Source organism: Sturnira hondurensis, unplaced genomic scaffold (assembly GCF_014824575.4).
Source record: "Sturnira hondurensis isolate 20B ecotype Veracruz unplaced genomic scaffold, ASM1482457v3 Scaffold0019978, whole genome shotgun sequence".
Lineage (NCBI taxonomy): Eukaryota > Metazoa > Chordata > Mammalia > Chiroptera > Phyllostomidae > Sturnira > Sturnira hondurensis.
Genome location: NW_028092609.1, coordinates 431,365 through 451,129, shown reverse-complemented (window position 1 = coordinate 451,129; position 19,765 = coordinate 431,365). Strand labels below are relative to the sequence as shown.

The following is a 19,765-nucleotide window of genomic DNA, read 5'->3' as shown; positions in this document are numbered from 1 at the left end:
GAGCTTCCTGGGGCTCCGACGCTGAGAGCAAGCCTGGGCCTAGGAGCGAGCAGGCTGTGGGAGGGCCCTCTGACGTGGAGGCTGCAGGCCGAAGCACCAGGGCGGCCCGCAGCACAGAGGTGCTGGGAGTTCGGGGGTCTCCGAGTCTGTGCAGTGAGTGCCGTCTGCTGGGGCCACTGGCTCTTCCTGAGTCAGAGCTGCCCCAAAGGTTCTAGATGCACGTCACTCACCTGCCCCGGCTCCCAAGGGCCAGCGCCCGGGCCACTGCCCCCCAATAGGAGCAGGGTGGTGTCGGCAGCACCTTTTCCCGTCCAGTGTGCCGATTCACCAACGTGGGTGCATCTGTGTGCCCGACACACCCCAGCAGGGCTCTAAAGCCTCTGCAGTTGCAGGTTCCCGAGTCCAGGGGCTGCGGTTCCCCCCGCGGAGAAAGCAGTGGTCTGGTCCACACTGTTTCCACCCCTCCCCTTCCCTGCTTCCCTCTCTCCTCTGACCCCTGTCCTGAAAGCTCAAGCCATGCAAACTGGCTTTGGGGTGGGGGTGGGGAGGCCTTCCTTTCCTCCTCCATGGAAGATTCTGGCTGGATGGCCCCAGGCTGGATCTCAACCCCACCACCCAACCTGCGCCTTTTCTGGCCTTGCAAGGAGAGAGATGAGGCAGCAGAGGGCCCCACTCCAGATGCTGGTGGATGGGCCCCCAGTAGCCCCCCACACTCACGCATGCCCTCTGCAGCTCCCCCCACCGCCGCCACAGAAGAGGCCACCACCTGGGCAACTTTTGCGTTCCCCAGGTGCCCCCACCACCCCCATCAGACAGAAGGCCCGCTTCAAGATCCGAGATGCCAAGTGCCACCTCCGGCCCCGTGGCCGGGAGCCAGCAAAGGAAGCCATGAGGCAGCTGCTGCTGGGTGAGTGGGCCACCTGGTGCCAACCCACACCAGGGGCAGTGGGGGTCTCCCTGCCTGGGAGTGGAGACCCAGCATCCAGCAAGGCTGGTCCCCACAGGTGGAGCCTCTCTGTCCTTGTCCCCGTGGCCACTTGGCTGCAGCAGCCACACCGGGCACTGTAGACAGCAGCAGTGTCCTTGGGGAAGGCAGTCAGCAGTGAGTGGAAAACTCAGGTCCCCCAGCATCCCTGGGACCCTCGTCCCTGCCTCACCTGGAGTTAACAAGCTCCCCAGAGCAAGGGCCCTCTGTCCACATGGCCGGGACCCTGGGGCTCACTCCACAGCTGGTTTCCCGGTGCAGGTGGCCCCGAAGGGTGTCCAGGTGGGGGGAGCAGGCACACCTCCCAGCTCTGCTTTGTGAAGACAGCTGAGCCTCTAGGGCTGCCCCTCAAACCCGGCCACCCTCGAACTCAAGAGGCCTAGCCCTGAGGCTGAGCCGCCCGAGGCAGAGCTGCACCAGGAATATGTAGGCAGTGCCCTCTGTGATGGGCTCAGAGGGCTGGGACAGGGCTGGGTCAGCCGCCGGCCCCTCATGAGACCCAGAGCCCGGCCTGGCCTTGCCCAGTCCCAGCTTCCCCGTCTGCACCGAGGATGAGTGGGACCCCGGCCGACAGCCATCTGTGTGCACGCCCAGGTAGGACACTACCCCCTGCCCTGGGCAGCTTTGCCACAGCCGTCCCTTCCTTGTCCAGAAAACTGCCACGTGACCTTTGTGACCCTCAAGTGCGACTCCTCCAAGAAGAGACGCCGTGGCCAGAAGTCCCCATCCAAGGAGGTGACCCACATTACAGCAGAGTTTGAGGTCGAGACAAAGGCGGAAGAGGCCTCAGGTGGGCAAGGGATTCCCCAGTGGGCGGCTGAGGGCCTCGGTGGGGGATCCGTCAGCGAGCCATGGGCTCCTTCCCCAGCCGTCGCTGCTGGAGGTGGAGGCTGGCCTGGCAAGCGGGCAGAGTCCCTGTCCACGGCCCAGGACGGAGGAGGAGGCCGAGGCCATGTGAGCAGCAGGGCTTGGGACCCACAGGGACAGCCACACGGCCTCGCTGGGGTCGCGGGGCGGGGGGGCTGGTCCCCCCAGCCCTCCAGAGCCATCCAACTGAAGACCTGTCTTCCCAGATTCCAGAGGGGAGCTTGCAATTCACACCAACACCCTCCTCTGGCCATAAGTGCGTGTTGAGTTGTGACTGAGGAACTGAGCCCAGTCAGCAAACGTGTGCTGTGTGTGCCCAGCCCTGCACGCCAGGCAATGCAGGGGCCAAGCCAGGCCCCCCACTGGCTGCTCTCCTGGCCACGGGAGGCAGAAGTGCACAGGGTCTGCTCGGTACTGTGGGCATGCTAGATGAGAGGCACGTGGGAACAAATGGGGCACAGGGCTGAAGTGTCTGCCCTGGAGGAGGGGCCCAGGAAGTCTTCCCAAGAGAGATGCCATGGATTCCAGACTTGAAATCAAAGTTCACCAAATGGAAGAGGTGGCAGGGAACAGCATTCAGGCAGAGGGAATAGACTAGGCAAAGGCACAGAGGTCAGAGAGAGCAAGCTGTGTCCAGCAAGCAGTGAGTGAGGCAGGGTGTCTCAGAGCAGTGCTGGGGATTAGGGCTGGCAGGGCAGGCTGGCACCGTGCTGTGCTGGGAGGGGCCCGGAATCCAAGGCCAGAGTGCTGGGCATTTTCCTGGGAGCAGTGGCAGCCTCGAGGGTGTTTGAGTGACAGGGCGGTGTACTCGTCAGTGAGTCATGCCCTGGGGAGGTGATGACTTGTAGTAGCAGAGGCCTGGCACCCAGATCGGCTGCGTGGCCTTGGGCCGGTCCTACCTCTGGGAGCCTCAGTCTCCTGGTCTGTCAGAGAGATGCTGCCACCTTGCCCTGGGCTGTGGGAGAACGCGCTCCAGGCAGTGGCTGGCCCAGGGGAAGCCTGGGGTGGAGGCATCTCCTGGTGGGGCTTCAGGGGCCTGTGACGGCCTCCCCGCCCCTGCAGACACCTGCGAAGCAGACTGTGTGCGAAAGCGAGCGGAGCAGAGCTTGCAGGCTGCCCTCAGGACTCTGCGGAAGGCCATCGGCCGGCAGCACTTCTCCGTCCAGGTCGCAGGCACTGAGTACGACGTGGTGCAGAGGCCGGCCAAGGCCCTGGAGGCCCAGGGTGCATGTGGCCCAGGCCAGGTGCTCCAGGATGGCAAGTGCGGTGAGTCCCTGCCCACAGCCACTTCCTCTGTCCTTCCTTCCACGAGCGGCCCGGGGAACAGCCCACAAGGCAGACAGACACATCGAGGGGGGGTTGGGACAGAGCCACAGGAGACCTGCCGGAGAGAAGCACTCAGCACTCGTCACGGTGCCTGTCATGTAAAGCGCTCCCCCTGGGGCCAGGCACCAGGCAGGGGTGGAAGGGTCTGCAGGGGACCCTGAGCAGGGCAGCCAGGAGGGAGCATAAGACCAGGGTCCCCATAGACGGCCCCTCCCGGCTCCCACCCCTGGCCCTTCTGGGACGGATTTGGGTCGTTCTATGCCCTTTGAGCCCCAGGGACCAGGGCTGTGCCCTGTCTGATGGGGCAGACCCTGGGCTTGAGGCCCCAGCAGACAGGCCGCCCAGCCACCAGCAGCCTTCCCACCTTGCCTCTGCAGTGGCCTGCGAGCCTGGCACCTACTTCCATGGAGACTCTGGCCAGTGTGCACCGTGCACCCCGGGGACCTACCAGGACGGGGGCGGCCAGCTCAGCTGCACACCGTGCCCCAGCAGCGACGGGCTGGGCCTGGCCGGTGCCCACAACGTATCTGAATGTGGAGGCGAGTGTGGGCCCGGCCTGGAAGGACAGGTGGGGCGGGGGCGGGGCACCCTCTGTCTCCACCTAAGCTCCCAAAGCAAAGACCCCGGAGCCTTAGGACAGTTTGAAAAGCCCCGCTCTCAGAACCTGTCCTGACCTGTGTGCAGAGCAGACCCACATCGGCCATGGCAGTGTACATGCACTGGGCTGCCTGCACCAGGCTCAGGCACGCCCCCTGCAGTTTGGAAAGGACATTACAGTTTACAAACACCTGAACGATTACTGGCCAGCTTGTGGTTATGGTGGAGGCACGGGGTGCCTCACAGTTGACCAAATCTGGTGCATTTTGTGGAGCACACCATCACCATGGAAATGCTTTTTTAAAAAGATTTTGTTGCCCTGTCTGGTGTAGCTCGGTGGATTGAGTGTGGGCCTGTGAAGCAAAGGATCACGGTTCGTTTCCCGGTCAGGGCACATGCCTGGGTTGCGGGCCAGTTCCCAGCAGGGGACACATGAGAGGCAACCATACATTGATACTTCTCTACCTCTCTCCTTCCTTCCCCTCTAAAGATAAATAAATAAAATCTTTTTAAAAAGATTTTGTTTATGTATTTTTAGAGATAAGGGGTGGGAGAAAGAGAGGGAGAGAAGCGTAGATGTGCAAGAGATCCATTGATCAGTTGCCACTCACACACCCCCAACTGGGGACCTGGCCCACAACCCAGGCCTGTGCCCTGACTGGGAATGGAACCAGCGACCTTCCAGTTCGCAGGCTGGCGCTCAGTCCACTGAACCACACTCACCATGGCTGTGGAAACGCTTTGTGGAATGCGACAGGTACCAGGGCAAGAACCTTCTCGACACCGAGAATGGTACAGCTTGCCCTGGAGGTAACCTGGAAAGCCCTCGGTCATGTGCCAAACTCAATTTGGTTTGCAAAGAGCTTTTCCAACTACCGCCCCACTTAAACCTCGTCCCTGAAAGGGGCTTAGGGCCTCTCACCCAGCAGCCTCCCATCCCAGGCCATTGTGGGGGCCATCCAAGGGAATGAGGAAAGCATGCCTGTGCGGGCGGCTGGGTGGGACCCTTAGGGTGGTGCAGAGACCTCCAGCCTTTCCTGGGGACAGGCGAGGTTGGAGCCCAGGCCTGAGTTCCACAGGCTGCCAACTGGCCCCTGGCCCCTGCCCCTCCCGGAGTGCCGTCTCTGTCCCCGGGGACCTCCGAGTGGCCACAGCTGGGAGCAGAGAACCCAGAGCCTGGGCTGAGGGGGCACTAAGCCACCCCTCACTCATGCCAGAACACCCTGAAATAAATGACCTCCCACCACCTCCTAGCTCCCTGTAGGGGCCCCACACTTCCCAGCTCAGCAGCAAGGCCACTCGCTCTTCTTGCTGGTAGGAGAAGCCAGCCAGGCCTGGCCGAGCCACACACTGGGGAGCCTCTGGCAGCTGCCGACTGGGGGCCAGGCCTCGGGTGGCCCAGGCTTCCTCCCAGGTGCCTGTCCCCACCCACCCCCAATGTTGGTGCCTCGGTGCACCCTCCCCAGGGGCAGATGAGGCCTGAGAGGAGGCCCTGGATGGAGGCAGCCCTCCTGTGGCCTGAGTGAGCCGTGACCTCTGTCTTCCAGGCCAGTGCTCTCCAGGTTCCTTCTCAGCTGATGGCTTCCAGCCCTGCCAGGCCTGTCCTGTGGGCACATACCAGCCAGAGCCTGGGCGCACTGGCTGTTTCCTCTGCGGCGGGGGGCTGCTCACCAAGCACGAGGGCGCAGCCTCCTTCCAAGACTGTGAGGCCAAAGGTGAGGACGCCCTCTGACCCCACAGGCCTGGCAGAGCTACACAGGGACCATTTTCTGCCCGCAAACCTCCCAGGTTGGAGGAGGAGCCTTGGGCCATCAGGCAAGAGACTAGGTGGCCAGCACTGAGCCACACACCGGGACAGCACAACAGGGCCCGCTCCCGCCTGCAGTTACTGTGCGGAGCTCTGAGCCCCTGGAGCCACCAGGGGGTGCTGCCAGCACCTCTGGGCACTGCAAGGGCTTCCTGCTGCCTATAGAAGGGAGGTTGTGGCCGGAGGAGGGTGAAGAAGTGCAGGGGCAGCAGGGACAGTGGGCAAGGTCAGAGTCTCACCTTGGGAGAGGCCCTCCCTCCAGAGCTACCGGCTGAAATCCAGCCACTGCTCCCCCAGCGGTCCCCAGCCCTCACCCTCACCCCCACCCCAGGACTCGCCCTCCACTGGCCCACTGACAGCCTGCTCCCCTCCGAGCCCCCCCCAGACGGAGCGTGCGAGCACTCTGCACGCCCGGCACAGGATCAGGGAACAGAGGGTCAGCCTGCCCAGGGACTGGACACGGGTGGTGGGAGGTCAGCAGGCGGCGGGGAAGACCTCGAATGCTGTGCTGGGACCTCGGGGACAAGAGGCCCAGGGAGAGTGCCCCACCCTTCCCCACCGGTGCCCCCCCAGTGCACTGCTCCCCTGGCCACCACTACAACACCACCACCCACCGGTGCGTCCGCTGCCCGGCCGGCACCTACCAGCCCGAGTTCGGCCAGAACCACTGCATTGCCTGCCCAGGCAACACCAGCACGGACTTCGACGGCTCCACCAACGTCACACACTGCAAAAGTAGGTGCCGCCCTTCCCAGCATCTGAGTGCTAGGGCGCTGGGAGGGGCCGGGGGCAGGGATGTCCACCCAGAGGCCTAGGTGTAGGAGTGGAGCTGAGCATGGCCTGGTCTGCAGAGCGCTGACTGTGCCCCCGGCGTGCACCGGTTCCACTGCCCCAAGGCCACCCGCGCCTCTGTGCTAGGCCCTGCTGTGGGAGCCTCTGGCAGGCCAGTCCCTACTGCCCAGCCCAGGCCAGCCCTGGGTACACGGAGCCTAGTCACACACCCCAGGCTCTGGGTCTGGGGAAGGAAAAGCCAGGCTGGGCCCATGAGTCTTGGGGGGCAGCTGCCGAGAGCCAGGCCCTGCAGGTGGAAGGCACGCACGGAGTAGACTGCCAGGTGCATGAAAACCAGAACCCAGGTCACAGGAAGCTGGATGCCAGGTGTGCCCAGTGCGGCTGTGCCAGGAAAAGACCACGCCCCTGCCCGTGTTCATGAGCAACTTACTTTCCCCGAAGAAACGTGGGAAACACCACCAACTGGGGAAACCGGTAACATCTCGGGCCCGCACTGAGCGAGTCATCTGGGCCTAACAAAGAGGGTGGTGTCTTTACTTTAGGTATTTTTGATGCATTTTTCAGAGCCCTGAGGGGCTTGTGTTCTGGCATTTTACCCTTTCCCCGCTCCGCTCCAGCCAGTCAGCCCCTTTCCTGGGCTGCCGGTCATCTTTAATCCTGAAAGGGACTTAGTCCTGGAGGTGAGGCTGTCCCCTCTGCCCGGGGCTGTCCCCAGCTGCCTCTGCAGCCCTCGGGGCAGAAGGGCAGTCACGGTGGTGGAGCTCAGCCGAGACAGTCTTAAACGTCCTAGTGAGTACAAGCAGGGAAACCAAGCAGGAAGGAAGCTTCTAGAAGAAAAAGGTGAAAACAAAATGTGTCCCAGAAACTTCGATATGAGGGCAGGATTTGTAGATGAGTGTGTATGAGAAAATTGTGCACATCCAATATTTATTTTCAACTCTCTGCTTAAAGATAGTGACTTCCTTTGTGAGGCTCAGGCCAGGGACCATTTAAGCTCATAAAAAAGTCCCCTGTGGCCCTTTCCAGGGTACCCAGCTGAGCTAAATCAGAACAGAGTGGGGAGTGGGTCTCTCTTCCCTCCATGTGTTGCCTGCTGACCCCTCATCCTTCCTGCTTCGGGGGAGAACCACCCACCTGGCACCCGCTGGGCACTAGGGCGGTGCTGAGTGAAGGCGTGAACAGATGGGGGCGGAGACAGAGGGGGTGCTGGGGCTCACTCAGGCTCTGACAGCTGCCTGTCCCTGGGGCCCACCGCTCCAGGCAGGAGGCCCAGACACACAGACAGGGATTCGGGCGAGGCAGCCGAGGGCACCCAGGAAGAAGGTGATGCTCACCGGCCCTCGGAGAGCCAATACAAATGGAGACCTGCCCTCCAGCTCGGGGTGGGGGTTGGGGAGGGGACCCCCAGGGAAGACAGGTTCAGGGCCTGGCTAGCCCATGGGGAGGGCGAGGGGGAGGCGGGCCAAGACCAGACAGAGGCCTGCCAGCCTCCAAGGCTGCGGCAGGCCTAGCTGGCCGGCCGCTGACCGCCTAGGCCTGACCAGGCCCACGGGCCACGGCACCCACAGACCAGCACTGTGGCGGCGAGCTTGGCGACTACACAGGCTACATCGAGTCCCCCAACTACCCTGGCGACTACCCAGCCAACGCGGAGTGCGTGTGGCACATCTCCCCGCCTCCCAAGCGCAGGATCCTCGTCGTGGTCCCTGAGATCTTCCTGCCCATCGAGGACGAGTGCGGCGACGTCCTGGTCATGCGCAAGAGCGGTACGTGCCCACCAAGGCAGGGCCTCAGCCATGTGCCCGCCCCTGTACCCTCCGCACAGCTTCTCGGGGCCAGGTGCAAGTCCACCTCCTTCTGGCTCTGAGAGGTGGGTGTTGCAGAGCTGCCTGGAAAGGTCTGGAAAGCTCTGAGTCTGCCAGTCTCTCGTCTCAGCTGTCCTTCCATGCCCTGCCCCACTGCCCAGACCGAGACCCTGGGGGTGACTCCTACTCTACAGGCCTCCTTCTCCCTCTGAAGCTGGGGCAGGGGTGGCAAAGGGCCACTCTGAGCCCGCACAACAAGACACCAGAGTCAGACAGCCCATCGCCCCCCCTCCGTGGGCCCCAGTCTCCCAGCTTTTCGCCCCCACCAGAGGCTCTGGTGGGACTTCAGGTGATGAGCAGGGGTCCTGGTGCCCTTGAGCCTGCTGAGGGACCAGGCTAAATTCCTCACAATGTGTGCTGTCGTGGGGCAGTGGCGCCCAAGGGAGCAAGCTCCTGGTCAGAGGTCGGGGGACACAGGCAGACACAGAACGATGCCTGCCCACCTGGGCCGAGGCTGCCTCTGAGGCTCGGGGACCTGGGCGAGAGTGGAAGGCCTACTTGGTCTTCGTCACTGTGTCCCACTCGGTGTCGCTGGAAACGCGCAGTGTCCTATGAGGACTGAGGCCACAAAGGGCCAGGAGCTGCCCAGGGTCCCGCAGCAGCTCAGAACCCCGCCTGGGACCATGTCCCCACCCCTGCTTGTCTCCAGCCCCCCCAGTCCCAACATTCTCCCCGCCCTCCACTGCTCACATACAGGGCTGAGCTTTAGGGGAACCAGCTTCTCCTGCCTCAGGACCACCCCAGGAAGCCTCCCCAGGGATCTGTACAGTGGTGGGTTGCCCCAGGCCCTCAGATCTGACCGAAAACAGCCCTGTCCTTGAGGAGCAAGTGGCAGGGAAACAGTGACAATCCTATAGAGAGAGGCTGTAATAATAAGTTCACCAGAGCAGAGCAGGAATGTTGCAGGGATGGAGCACTCAGGAAGGCTTCCTGGAGGAGGAAGCGTGGAAATGGGTTCAGAAGGACAAGTAGGAACTGGGGTTGAGGGTAGGGAAGGGCATCTGAGGTAGAGGTAATACATGTAGAGACACCAGGGGGCTGGAGTCTTTGGAGCGAAGGGCCTGTGGGTGCTGGGCGGCTGACTGGATGGGGTGGCGAGCAGCCCGAGGCAGAGGACAGGGGTGGGCCAGGAGCAATGGCGTGTCTTCACCCCCAGCCTCGCCCACATCCATCACCACCTATGAGACCTGCCAGACCTACGAGAGGCCCATCGCCTTCACTTCCCGCTCCCGGAAGCTCTGGATCCAGTTCAAATCCAACGAAGGCAACAGCGGCAAAGGCTTCCAAGTGCCCTACGTCACCTACGACGGTGAGCGTGGCCACACTATGTGCCCAGCCCAGGCCAGCCCTGGGTACACGGAGCCTAGTCACACACCCGCCACCGCCTCAGGGGGCAGCAGTCTTGGGGTGGGAGGCACAGGCATGTAAAGGGCCCAAGGCTCGGATGGGGGAGCAATGTGTGGGGTCTGCAGGCTTCAGCACGAGGCACCACCCCAGCACGGTTTTGAGGATTAAATAGGGGTGTTCCAGCTAGTGAGACCTGGAGAACAGTTTAGGGGGAGGGCCCAGAGGCTCAGAGGCAGAGGAGCCAGTGGCTTGGCTGGCCGGCGTGGGGAGGACAGAGGCCGCGGTGGCGGGGGTGTGCCCGCTGGTCTGCAGCCTCACCTTCCTGCCCCGTGGGTGCAGAGGACTACCAGCAGCTCATAGAGGATATCGTTCGCGACGGGCGGCTCTACGCCTCGGAGAACCACCAGGAGATTTTGAAAGTGAGTGAGCATCTTTGTGGGAAGGGCCCCTGGGATCCGGGGGCCAGGGCCTGTGGGGACCCAGGGCCGTCCCTGCCCCCAGCCCCCTCCCAGAGCAGAGAAGGAGGGTGTGACAGGTGAGGAGAAGGTTCTGGAAGGGGTCTAGCCCAGTACCTGGTGGCTTGTCCCTGGGCAGGCGCCTTACGAGCTGTCAGCCTGACTTTCCAGGTCTGTGAAATGAGGGTAGTTTTTGACAGGGGGGCATCTTAAAATCAGTGGGGTCGAGCACCGCCTTTGGGTGGGCCCCTTCTTCATCCTATTTGTGGCCCCAAAGAACAGAGCCATCTTGTCACACAAGGGTCCAGGGGACTGTGGCCGTCAGGCAGCAGACACTAGGCAGGGCAGGGCCCATGTCCTCACTGCAGCCCAGAGGCCCACCTGGGACTGGCCTGGGCTCCGCCCCGCAGGTGCGTCCCGAGCCTGGAGGTCAGAGCTGCACTCCGCTCTCGGCTTGGACGCAGAGACAGCTCACGGCCAGGGGTGCTCCAGGCCCGCCCACTCCTGCACACAGTAGGCAGTGTGTAAGTGCAGAGGCCGGCCCTGCTGCAGACTGCAGAGCTCAGAGTTCAGCACTGGGCCCAGCGTGTGGGTCCTCGCTCTCACCGCTGCTCATGTGCCTCGCAGCCTGAGCGGAGGGTCCCCGCCCCTCACCCCAGGGACAGCCACCTTCCCAGCCAGAGAGCCAGTTCCCAGGCAGAAGCTAGGGAGCAGGTTCTGGGGGTACAGTTTTACCCTCGGGCCTGGGTTCCAACATGTTTTGTTTCACAGCAGAACACTTACTGAATAAATTGTTACTGGAACCCCAAGAGTTCCAACCAATAGACCATCTTTTTTAGAGAGTTTATTTGAGCCAAACTGACATATGCTGGTGAACAAGATCTCAAATGCCCCCAATAGACTATTTAAAAACCATTAGTCAGTTAAGATTAAAACTTATTTATGGACAGGGAGTCTGTGGGCTCCTCAATCCTGCCAGCCCCTCCCTGCCGGAGGTCCTGGCAGACACCCCGCCCCACCCCCTCCCTGCACCGGAGAGGCAGCTGGGCCCTGGCCGGAGGGACCTCAGCTGGCCTGGCTGTGTCTTTCAGGACAAGAAGCTGATCAAGGCCCTCTTCGACGTGCTGGCGCACCCCCAGAACTACTTCAAGTACACAGCCCAGGAGTCCAAGGAGATGTTCCCGCGGTCCTTCATCAAACTGCTGCGCTCCAAAGTGTCCCGGTTCCTGCGGCCGTACAAATAACGCCGCCGCGCCGCCTGCTCGGGACGCCCACGTCCGGAGGGAAGGGGCGAGGCGGGGCCTGCCCTCCACGCAGCAGCTCAGAGGATGCTCCAAAGGGCTTGAGCATCGCCTTGGGGAGTCAGCGCGGAGGCTGCCCTTCAGGAAGGCCCACCATCGGCAAGGGCGAGGGCGGGACCCCGCCCAGGCAGAGACCCCAGCCCAACCGCCACGCTCACGCCACGCCTCCTGTCGCTGCCCCGCTGCCCCATGGGAGAACACTTGTTAAGGCAGCCTTCCTCCTCCCCTCTGCCTGCTCGGTTCCAGGCCCCCCGAGAGCGCCCTCTCCTGGCAGGACGCTGCACCGCCACGAGGGCGGCTCCTGGCAGGCCTTGGAAGCCGGGCAGATGCCTCTCGGGTGACAGATGTCTCGGGAGGCTGTTGGAGGCCCGATCGGAGATGAGAAGCCCGGCCTTGCAGAGGACGGTGTGTGTGGGCTACTGGAGGGCTTTGATAAGCGGGGTGCAGCTGCTGCCGCCGGGGCGGCCACACCCAGAGCCCCAGCCGCAGGCCAAGAGTGCGTCGCCTTGCAGTCAGGCCCCAAGGACTCTGAGAGGCACCGAAAAGAGCTGCTGGGGAAGAAAATGTGGATTTGTGCTTTCCCTTGATAGAGATCTAATTAAGTATTATATGTATAAATATAAATATATATACTTCTATCTGTGGGTGCTTTAGGGAAAGTCTCTTCAGTAACTGTAAATATTGCAGCTCCGCCTGGTCTCCGGCAGCCAGTGAGCCCCCCAGCTTTTGCCGGCTTCCCCAGATGCTGGCCACCCCTGTTTGTGTGTGGCCAGGAGCCTGCATGCCCGGGGCCAAGGCAGGCCGGCTATGGACACACTTTGTAAGACGAGATCTTCCAGACGGGGCTCCAGGGCTCTGCCGGAGTGCTGATCTCAGACGGGACGTGGTGGAAGGCAGGTTCCCCCGAACCCCTCGCTGGGGGTGCAGGGACACAGTGGTCAGCTTCAGGAGGGACCTGGGTCTGACCTTGAGGCCATGACTTTGGGGCCCATACTGTGCCCTTGTGGCACCAGAAGCAGGGCCGTCCCCACGCGAACACAGGCTGTGTGACCACAGAGGCCTCAAGAGCAGTGGCTCTCTCCTTCCTCGTTCTCGAGCAGGTGGGGGTGGCCCAGGCCCAGGCAGCCGCCCAGCTGGAGTGCCAGCCCCTAGGCAGGCTGCTTCCTGCCCTGCCAGGCTGCCTCCCTCTCTGAGTCTGTCTTTAAAGAAGAAAAGTCTGGAATTCGACCGAGTTGCCTGGAGTCCCACTCCACCAGGAGGCCAGAGTCTGGGACAGAACTGTTGCAGCCCTAACGTGCAGAGGCCGGCCTGCGGAGACTGCGGGCCACCAGGGGCAGGACAGGCATGGGACATGGTCTATAGTTACAGGGTTAACAGGTATTTGGGATTCCAAGGAACATGGACGAATCAGAAAATGAACCCCAGCCCCCAGGCTGTTTCTTCCCCCACCACCCCCTTCCCAGAGCCGAGCCAAGCCAAGCAGCTGGCCGTGAGCCCAGTGTGAGAAGCATATGTGGCCCTGAGAATGGTGACAATAGGCAGGCTGGCGAGGTCTCCCTGCCACCCACAGCCATCACTTGTCTCGGCTAGGGCGAGTTCCCCACCTGACTGCCATCAGCACCTTCTCTGCCCAAACCAGCTCAAGTTGGGAGGGGCAGCACCTAGGAGGCAGGTCAGCGCCAGCCAAGGAGCCCCATGGGGCTTCCCCTGGTCACCACACTGCCCTTCCTCTGGTCACAGTCCTTGAAAGCCAGCCGTAGTTCCCAGAGAGTCCTGTCTTCCTTCGCCGAGCCCTCAGTCCTCCCTGGAGGTCAGACAGGCTCCTCCAGAATGGGCCCCCAGAACAGCTCCAGGGGAGAGGACGGGAGGGTTTTTTCCAGCTGTCCCCCCAAAACAGAGAGGACCAAGAAGACCCGTCACCTCTTTGCCTCTTCCTGCTGTTCCTGCAGGAGGTGTCTGGCACATGTCCTGACATGCCCACTAACCTGCCCGCCCTGTGGGCGGGAGTCCACTCACAGTCCATGGCCACCTCGACACCCTCATAAGGCCCTGCCCCTGCAGTGTCCCCAGCAGGGAAGGGCCGACTTGGACGTGGGGTTCTGCACTCTACGGAATTCTCTGGAGACCCCAAGTCACCCCTTCACAAGGACCAGGCAGCCCTCCCTCCCCAGTAACACACCTCCCACACCATCGGGGGTGCTTGGGGTCTGGCGGCGGGGTCTGGCCTGAATCTCCCATTTTCATGGCCCCACCTTGTGAGCCTGGAGCTGTCCCCAGTCCTCAGGGCCCAGTGGTCCTGGGGCCCCTCTGGGCCACAAGCCCCACTTGTACATGTCTCCATGCTGTGGGAGCCAGTGGCAGCTGGGCTGACATGAGGGGGCCGTCCCCCTGGCTCCAGGTGGAGGTGGAGAGAATTAAAGAACGCAGAAGGACTGAGCCCAGGTAAGGCGGATTACGAGATGAATCCGAGAAAGAGGGAAGCCGAGGACCAAGGTGCAGACAACCCATGCTGCCCGAAGGAGAAGCCAACACAGAGGGGCTGAGCCAGGAGGGGCGCGGCCCACTCCTGACGGACACTGGTCTTGAGCAGCCACAGCTCCGCCCCAGCCAGGGTCCGCCCTTCGCCTGGCACGGACCTCCGGTGGCTAGCCAGCCAGTGAACTCCAAGGAAAGGAGCTAAGGAACAGGCTTCTGGAAGGAAAAGCCCTCCCGCGCAGCCAGGACTGACTGCAGGGGCCAAGGCTGGCTCTGCTCCCAGTGTGGCGTCATGTCGGCCAGCAGGAGACGCTCAGACGAGGGTGCCCTGCACCCCCTGCCAGGGGCCTCGGGCCTGCGAGGAGTGTCCCTGTCTTCCCTACCCTTGCCCCGTCGGCCTCTGGCCCCAATTGAACTAAGTCTGGTTGATTAGCAAATGTTTGCTGAGTGCCTACTGTGTGCTAGGCTCCTAGAAAAGAAGGAAGATTAGAGCCAGGGCTGACAGGATCCTCTGGGAAGCCCCTGTGGCCACAGATGGAGTCGGGGCAGGCCTGGAAGAACCCAGCAGTCTCCTCAGGAAAAGACACCCCCACCCCAGCGGGAACCACCCAGGCCCCTCAGCGGAGATGGAGGGCATGTGCAGACAGACGGAGCAGAGCTGGGGACGCTGATCTGTGTGTCAAGAAGGATGTCGTGGGAGAAGCTGCAGCCACGCTCTGCTGTAAGCGGAGAGAGGTGTGCGGTGTGCACAGGCCACAACCGCCGGCCTGGGAGCCAGCCCCCAGCTCAGGACGGCAGCCTCTGCCGCACGCAGTGCCTGCCGCTGGTGCTTACACTCCAGAAGGGAGCTCCGTTCTCGTTACCCAGGAACCCCAGCTTTTTCTGACCACCCCACTCCATGCCTGGAAGCTGGTCAGCCTGGTAAACTGCATCTTCGTGTCCACCAAAGACCGATGTGGTGGCAGCCCACCCCCTCTGACCAGGGCAACAAAGTAGTGCCCACGCTGTCCAGGGCAAAGGCGGGAGGCCTTGACATTCTGGAGATGGCAAATAGCTCCAGTTCTCCCACAGCTGCCTCTGCAGCCCCCACAGACTGCTGGCCCCTCCGGGAGTAAGCCTACGCCCTAGGCACCTACTGTGTGCCCAACACAGGGCCACACAAGCTGGAGTCAGCCTTACCCAGCCTGCCTTGCTTCTTGGAGAGGGCATCAGCAAGAGCTACCACCCCACACCCATGGCACAGACAACACGGCCATGGCCCCAGGTTCCCTCTTGGGGCCCTGCACAGCACAGGTGGCCCCCAAAGAGTGGGACCCTCTGTTCCCTTGAAGGCTCCCCAGAGCCTAAACGCGCTCTACGGAATTCTCTGGAGACCCCAAGTCTTGGCAGGAAGGGCCAGAGGTCCCCCCACACCCTTTCCTGGCTGGCTCTGGGCTGAACCCCTTACCATCTGCACACACGAGGCCCCTGCCCCTGCAAGGTGGGTGGGCCAAACCTGAGCTTCAGGAGTGGAGATGGAGACTCCGGGCGAGCAAGGGGCCTGCCCGAGGCGAACAGTGTCATGGAACTGAGAGCACAAAGCAAGTCCGCCTGGCCCAAAAGAACGAAACCTCTCTCTCACTGAAATGTGGACACTGCTCATTACAGGTCGGTCGGCCCTGGCGGTCGTGTCTGGGGCGGGGACATGCAGGGCAGAGAGGACAGAGGGAGGAGGGGTGTGAGTAGGGACTTACTGCCAATGCCTCCCTGAGAAAGATGGGCCTCTCCCTTCTCCCTGGGGGGGCGGTCACTGCCACTGCAACCTGAGCTCCAGCGGTGAGCCCCTGCTGCACCCTGGCCCAGTGCCCCTTCCTCTGACTTCCCTCACACAGGCCCCAGTGCATGCTCAGTACAGAGTTGAGGTCCCTTGGCCGACAGCGTGGAGAAAAGCAGGCGTCAGGGAAAGCTGGCTGATGCCAGGTATTTTGGTGTTCAGTCCAGAGGCCACACAGAGCTCCGGGGAGACTTCTTACTCCGCTGAAGTCAGAACCTCGAGCAGCCTGAGCAGAGGCGGCCCCCACTGCTCTGGGCAGGGGACCTGCCGCCGTGCGGTGGGTGCCGGGGAGCAGAGCCCCGGTGCTCGCAGCCTTCTCCCGGGCTCCGGTGGAGGCTGCCGGGCTGCTGTCCTGGCGCATTGGCAGTCACTGCCTACAGAGTGACAGATGCCAGTGTGACTGCATTTTTCTTTTAGTTGCCTTGAATATTCGAAGTTTTGTTTTCTCCATGATGTTCATTCCTATGCATGTAATGAAACATTGTGAAAAATCACTCCAATAATAAACAGAAGATGAACTTCAGGATTGCTCCTTTCTCTCATTCATCAGAGGTCATGAAAGGTGGGGCACAGAGATGAAAGGTAACCGAAATCAGGAAAGAAAAAAATTGGAGCGCCGAGCCCGGCGGGCGCGGTACACCGGCCGGGCTGCGAGCGGAGCTCATCCTCCCTCCCAAGCCGGATAGAGCGGGCGGAGCGGGGCCGAGCGTGGCGCACCAGGGCCGCCGGTGGGATGCGGCCGCCTTCCCCGCCGGCGAGTAGAGAGGGCGGGTCTCCGGCCTCGGAGCGCGACGGTGGAGGGGACAGAGGCGGCAGCCATGGCGACCCCCGGCAACCTGGGGTCCTCGTGCTGGCGAGCAAGACCAAGACTAAGAAGAAGCACTTCGTAACTCAGAAAGTGAAGCTCTTTCGGGCCAGCGATCCGCTGCTCAGCGTCCTGATGTGGGGGGTAAACCACTCGATGGCGTTCTGCTGTAAATAAACTGAGCACATGCCAAAGGGGCCATTTGGGGTGTGAGCCCAAATGAAGGTGCTGGCATTGATGTGAGCTGCATTTCTTACCTAAGGACATGCTTTCTGCATTGCTGACTCCAAGAAGATTCATACACTGTAGGGAGTGAACTCCATTTTTTAGCAGGTAACAGAAGAACCTGACTTGGGGACTTACGCCATCTCTCTCTAGAAGGTCATAGGCAAGGCCTGGGTATTTCTCAGAAGCATTCCACAATAATAGTTGAAGCTCCAAGATTCTGCTATTGAGCAGAGAATCAGTGGAACATATCAAGTGACTGCCCTTATAATAGAACAAGCTAAACACAGCTTCTGAAATGTTTACTTATAAACATACCCTAGCCTATACTGTTCCTCCAATAATCTGTTGTAGATTTCAGACTATTTTCTGTTGTTTAAGACACTGACAGGTTTGTGATGCGTGGTTGAGGCTGGCAATGACAAGGAGTTTAGAGTCTTGACTCTTGTTCTAAGATCTTTCAGCAGCACTTTCTATTTATTCAGTGAGTTAGGAATGTTACTAAGAAAGCACATTCTCGAGAAGTTACAGTTGTGCTGCTTTGAAGTGAGTTCTTGAAAGTCCCTCAGCAAAGCTGTGTGGGTCACGCATTTGCTGAGAGCAGGATTTCCCTTTCAGGTGCTCGCAACTGATAACCTAGGAAACCTAGGAAATGACATCCAAATGCAGCAATAATGGACAAGCCACTTCATCCAGTTGAACAGCTTTAAATATCAAAGTATATTTTGCACAAATGGTGATGTAAAGACTTACATTTTGTGATGGAAATTAAGGAGTAAAATTTTTAAAACTCAATAACCAGAAAGTTCTATAAGTACTTCTGCAGGGAAAAAAATATATATATAATTCTTTTATGATGATGTGTGCACAAAGAAATACACTGAGATGGAAATTAGTAATCCTGAAAGAAAGAAGGAGAGGAGGAAAACAAAGCCAGAGCTTCCTCATACACAGATGTGAATGAAAAAATGATGGTAGTAGAAATATACTTCAAGTTTTTGAACTGTAAGCTCCTGGGAGACAGTGCAAGTCCTCAGAAGGGCTCAAGTGTTTGAAAAGAGTAATAAGTAAATGCTGGCCTTATTCAGTGGTGTACTTGGAGTAATCTCTTTTTTGAAATGAAAGTGTTGCTAAAGAAAAGCTTGAGCAGTCAGTGAAGAAACTGCAGAATGTTGTAGCGACAACACCATCCTGTGCAGTGGTTCTACTTTGTTACGTTGCTCTAGTTTGGTTTCAAGGTTTCCAGTGCTCTACCTTTTGTATTGTTTACGTTTCCACACTGAAGATAAGCATGCCTTTGGTGCTCTTCACAGAGAGGTGCATTATCTGTTTCCTCTAAGGGAGTAGAGACACAGCAGACCAAGTTGTTAAAATCTTTTAGAGGTAGGGGCGTTTGATAACTGAGTGCTGCTGGGTCTGCTCAGTGTACCATACAGTACTGTGAAAGGAGGATTGCTGGGTGAGGCAGCCTGGAGGGAAGGAGGGAAGGAGGGTCTGGGGCTCAAGGCTGGGCCTGGCTTCAGTAGCCCCTGAAGGGTTCCAGCAAGCCCAGCTTTGTGAAACCTCTTCAAAGAATAATAACCCACCAAGAAAGAAGAAAAAGAGGGGTTAGTGTCTTTTTAAAGTTATAGACAGAAAAATGTATCTAAGTGATTCCTTTCTTGCATTTAATTCTCAATTACAGTGTATTATTTTGAGATATGTGATAAATTATTACAAACCAAGGTCTTTTGTTCTTGGTTCTAGGTATGTGGAGAACTTCATGGGAGTAGGAATGCCTCCACTTTTGTGAGTAAAATGTGTCGTTTTCAGAGACTGTATATTCCCCACCACTTGCCATCACTACTACTCAGGAAATATTTCTATAAGGTGGTTCTTCACTTTCTGCTGGATATGTGGGAGGCTCTGTACAGGTTTCTTGGACAATATCCTTCATTTTAAGTCTGTCTAGAAACCAGTTCTCTACTGATACTATATTTTAATGATTTTGTGTTATCAGTTTCAAATGTTTTCATTCTAATTGCTTATATTAATGTATTCAGAAAGTTTTCTTTTAAAAATTTGTTTAAAATTGTTTTCATTTTGGTGAACCCTTTACTCATCTTTAATAAAATGTAAACTGTATTCACTTACAAATTTAAAATAAAAGAAAAAAGAAAGAAATTTTGTCAGAAATGCCCTGGCTGCACCCTAGCTCAGTGGGATGCGGGCCAGGTCCCTGGTTGGGGGCTTTGTGAGAGGCAACCTGTTCTTCTCACACACTGGTGTTTCTCCCCCTCCCTTCCCCTCTCTCTAAAAACATGTAAGTAGCCCTGGCTGGCCTGGCTCAGTGGATTGAGTGCCGGCCTGTGAACCACAGGGTGTCCGGTTTGATCCCCAGTCAGGGCATGTATCTGGGTTGTAGGCCAGGTTCCCAGGGGGGTGCACCTGAGAGGCAACCACACATGATGTTTCTCTCCCTCTCTTTCTCCTTCCTTTCCCCTCTCTCTAAAAACAAGTGAAATAAAATCTTTTAAAAAAATCACAGTTGTCAAAATTTTACAAGTTTTTTTTTTAGATTTTATTTATTTATTTTTAGAGAGAGGGGAAGGGAGGGAGGAAGAGGGAGAGCAACATCAATGTGTGGTTGCCTCTCACACGCCCCCGGGGACCTGGCCTGCAACCCAGGCACGTGCTCTGGCTGGGAATCCAATTGGCAACCCTTTGATTCACAGGCTGGAGATCAATCCACTGAGCCACACCAGCCAGGACTACAAGTAATTTTTTTCATAGAGTAATTGAACTACAACACTTTTGTCACAAATCAATGTTAGATACAATTCAAAACAAAACAAAAACAACCTTTCCCACGGCAGTAACGTGTTTTTCCCTGCGCCCCTCCCCATCTGGAGTTTGGAAGTTTGAACCTTTACAGACCGATTTCAGTGTCCTAACCACACTGCACAAGCCCTCTAAACTGACACATTTTGTTCAAATTCAGTTTAAAACTTTTAATCGAAATAGTCAGCAACTGAGGCGCCAAATACAAGAAACAAACAAACCACTCCAGCCTTTGCGCCTCTTAGCAAAATACAACTGCTGGAAAGTTGCGCCTGGGAAGCCAAC

The 19,765-nt window shown here is 58.9% G+C and overlaps 1 protein-coding gene across 4 annotated transcripts in view; it reads left to right on the top strand.

Moving 5' to 3' along the window:
• The window catches only part of SCUBE1 (signal peptide, CUB domain and EGF like domain containing 1), a 112,612-nt gene extending 96,459 nt beyond the window's left edge, over window positions 1–16,153 (top strand). For 3 of the 4 annotated variants that reach the window (XM_037028505.1, XM_037028507.1, XM_037028504.1), the window contains 10 exons: window positions 791–907; window positions 1,638–1,775; window positions 2,915–3,118; window positions 3,556–3,717; window positions 5,323–5,490; window positions 6,156–6,317; window positions 7,943–8,140; window positions 9,396–9,548; window positions 9,926–10,005; window positions 11,133–16,153. In XM_037028505.1, coding sequence (XP_036884400.1) covers window positions 791–907; window positions 1,638–1,775; window positions 2,915–3,118; window positions 3,556–3,717; window positions 5,323–5,490; window positions 6,156–6,317; window positions 7,943–8,140; window positions 9,396–9,548; window positions 9,926–10,005; window positions 11,133–11,285 — 1,535 coding nt within the window. In that variant the 3' untranslated portion in view covers window positions 11,286–16,153. The remainder of the gene's footprint in view (window positions 1–790; window positions 908–1,637; window positions 1,776–2,914; window positions 3,119–3,555; window positions 3,718–5,322; window positions 5,491–6,155; window positions 6,318–7,942; window positions 8,141–9,395; window positions 9,549–9,925; window positions 10,006–11,132) is intronic. The other variant, XM_037028506.1, reaches the window with a different exon arrangement.
• The last annotated feature ends 3,612 nt before the right edge of the window (window positions 16,154–19,765 follow it).